At 33.1% G+C, this 3,281-nt stretch overlaps 1 protein-coding gene across 2 annotated transcripts in view; it reads right to left on the reverse strand.

The window, feature by feature from the left end:
* The window catches only part of LOC107700939 (membrane-spanning 4-domains subfamily A member 4A-like), a 17,877-nt gene that overhangs the window by 8,239 nt on the left and 6,357 nt on the right, over positions 1-3,281 (reverse strand). The window contains exons 2-5 of one of the 2 annotated variants that reach the window (XM_016502813.1): positions 2,586-2,646; positions 1,497-1,685; positions 1,330-1,360; positions 561-677 (exon numbers count right to left, since the gene is read on the reverse strand). In XM_016502813.1, the coding sequence (XP_016358299.1) occupies positions 561-629 (69 nt within the window). In that variant the 5' untranslated portion in view covers positions 630-677; positions 1,330-1,360; positions 1,497-1,685; positions 2,586-2,646. The remainder of the gene's footprint in view (positions 1-560; positions 678-1,329; positions 1,361-1,496; positions 1,686-2,585; positions 2,647-3,281) is intronic. The other variant, XM_016502815.1, reaches the window with a different exon arrangement.

Genomic DNA, 3,281 nt, shown 5'->3' on the forward strand with positions numbered 1-3,281 from the left:
AAATGCCTTACCATACAATAGATTTGTGTGAGGAACATACTGATATGCATGTTTTTATTTACTTAAAAATCTGCTATTGAGCCTTTTCCTGCAATGAGATCAGATCTTGAAATTGAGAAACAGGATAAGTCAGATTCATGGACAAAGCTGAATGGTTTTGTGAACTGAAAAATACATGTAATTACTAAAACAATTAGTTTCAAAAATATTAATATTAATAATTTTCAGTGAATAATGACTTAATTCTCAGCCTGTTTCTCACACAAAGCTATCTTATGGCCTGGAATATTGGGCACAGATCATATGGACTGCTTTTGTGATAACTTCAAATGTCTTGCCCCCAGTCAGTGTAATTGTATGTTACAGAGTGACCAGTACAGTCTTCAGAATTTCTCGATTTGTGTTCTACGCATCCAGGTTTGGAGTCATATACGAGCGAGTAAACAATGACAGAATTTTCAACTGTGCCTTTAAGTAAATAACCGCTATTAAAACACTAAAAACAATTTAATGCACAATTAAACATGAATACAAAATATTGCACATTGTGAATATAATACCTCAACATATAAACTTGGATGATCCATTGATATTAATGCTAACTGTATGCCCATCAGAAGAATGGCCATCCCTGCGGTTATGGCACTGAACACATTTATTCCAAGAGATGCTTTCACCTGCAGGAACAGAATGTACTAGTTTCAGACCACTAGGAGTATTTTTTAATACTCAAAGAACAGATCAGTGAAAAGGCTTGAAACTTACAATTACTTTTAAGTAGGGGAGACCTACTTTTAAAAAAAAAAGTATTGGGGGGTGGGTTGTATAACATCTTTTCCCATTTACTTCTACTGGACCAACAAAGTGGTTGTTATAATAATAATAATAATTCTGAAGTAAATTTGAAAGACTCTAATTGCATTTAAAGACTCTAATCTACATAGTGATATGTTGGAGATTTACATTTAAAACAGCTAATTTGGAGCAGACAAATAGGAAAACATATCAAAGTTAGACATACATTGGGCAAAACACTGGGTTACAGACGTTAAAGCAAACACTCTTACAACTATCCAAAGCCTTTCGTTTAGTTGATGCAAATGTAGTTGCAATCTTGATCACTGGTCCAGTTTTTTGGTCCTTTTACCAGCAGTAGCTTTACAAGCTACAATGAGACAACCAATCTTTGCTAATAGATGATATCATAACTTTTGCATTTATGACAGCTTGAGGTGATTTAAAGTGCACAGTTATAACTAATACTAGTGGGACAATACATTAAAAACAATGTGTTATAATGTGCCGAATCAGTCGGGGTTATGTACATACCACACATCGCTCCAATCATTATCTGGACAGTCTAGAGGGCACACATAGGTCAGGTAATTTATTCATGATGGCATAAAATGTGTGTTTGGATACAGTGATCTAGAAGAGATTAAATACTCAGAACATTCCCAAAACCATATTTTATAATTCATAATTAAATGCTTTACCCCCAGTGCCTTTGGTTGTGCTTTGAAAAATCCTTTAAGAGCCGTATTGTGATTTTTTCCTCCGGCCTCATGACCATCAACAAAAATAACAGTGTCTTGTATCACCTGTGGATTTACTTCGATGACAACTGTAGGTTTGTCAGTTGAGACGACCTTACTGCTTTCCATTCTTAGAAAGGTTTTGGATTTCTGTAATAAGCATGTTTATATTGTGCAAGTTCAATAAGAAATGTGAACAAAGGTCTTTGCATACAGGAGAAATTATGACTAGTTAAAGAGGACAAAAATATCTCTGTTAATCAGACACTGCAAAAATAAATAAAAACATGCATACATAGACAAATAACAACCTACTGAAGTACTAAATTCTATTTCATATCTTTGTAATAAACTGGCAACCAACAAAAACAGAGATGGTAATGAGAAAGCCACATGAGGAATCAAAGCTCATCAAAAGTAGATTTTCCACAAGCTGAGGTAAATATTAACAAATAGTAGGTGCACGACACCATCATGGTAGCACAGATGACACAAATAAAAAATGTGATAAACATTAATTTAACAACATGAGATGGAACATAAAATGTAAGAAGAACTAAGAGGAAATATAGTAATTTCAATGTAAAAACAGCAAATGTGAAGTGTCACAGGCAGTTCTGGGAATGTCAATTTATGGTCTTTCACTGTAAATTATAGAATTACTTGGTCATTTTCACTTGTTCATAAATTGAACAATATTTTACTATAAAATTACATTAAATGTCCTATTCGATTTATTACAGTTCATTGTATAGCATAAGGGAATTTACCCTTAACCAAATAATATTTTTTTACCATTTTTTTTTAGACTTTTACTGTTCCAAATGCACAAATTTTTTAGTGTTGCTAAATAGCTTTTTGACAAAGATACCTTTGTCCAGCCTAATGTTCTAACAAATCAAAAAACATTTAAAATGAGTTTTTAGCACCACACAATAAATGAGCAACAACTTACACTAAAAAGATATTTTGTACAAAAAAAAAAATTGTATATACAGTAAGCACACAATATAAAAAAGAACATTGATGTCAATTTATAAAATATCTTACCTGAAATGAGATTAGTTGATGTCTGGTAACTCTTTTTGTATCTTTGTGTGTTGACTCTGATCTGAAAGAACAGTTAAGGAGGGGCTTGCTTTTAGTAGAAACTTTCTGTTAATGGCCACCTTCGTCTTAAAACACAAAGCACTTTGGTGAAAGATAATGTTCAACACAGAATAACTGGCAACTGATGACAGATAATATTTGTTTCTCCTGGCTAAATAGAATGCATTATTAAAATATCTGCATATGCATTTTAAACAGGCCAATAATAATAATAATAATAATAATAATAATAATAATGATGATGATGATGATGATGTCTGGTTTGTTTTTGTAAAACTATTAAAGGGGTCATATGATGCGATTTCAATTTTTCCTTTCTCTTTGGAGTGTTACAACCTCTTGGTGCATAAAGAAGATCTGTAAAGTTGCAAAGACTAAAGTCTCAAATCCAAAGAGATATTCTTTATAAAAGTTAAGAGTCTACCTAAAAACGCCTACCTAAAACGGCTCGTTCTAACACGCCCCCACATGTCTACGTCACGATCTGGGAAGATTTGCATAACACCGCCCAAATGTTCACGCAAAGAAAGAAGGTGTAACTTTTATGCTGTAAATTTTTATGCTGTAGTATTGTTGTTGCCGCCGCCACCATGTCGTGAAGGCGCTGTGTTTCGTTGTGAAAGCGAAACTACTTTG

Source organism: Sinocyclocheilus anshuiensis, unplaced genomic scaffold (genome assembly GCF_001515605.1).
Source record: "Sinocyclocheilus anshuiensis isolate Anshui unplaced genomic scaffold, SAMN03320099.WGS_v1.1 scaffold438, whole genome shotgun sequence".
Classification (NCBI taxonomy): domain Eukaryota; kingdom Metazoa; phylum Chordata; class Actinopteri; order Cypriniformes; family Cyprinidae; genus Sinocyclocheilus; species Sinocyclocheilus anshuiensis.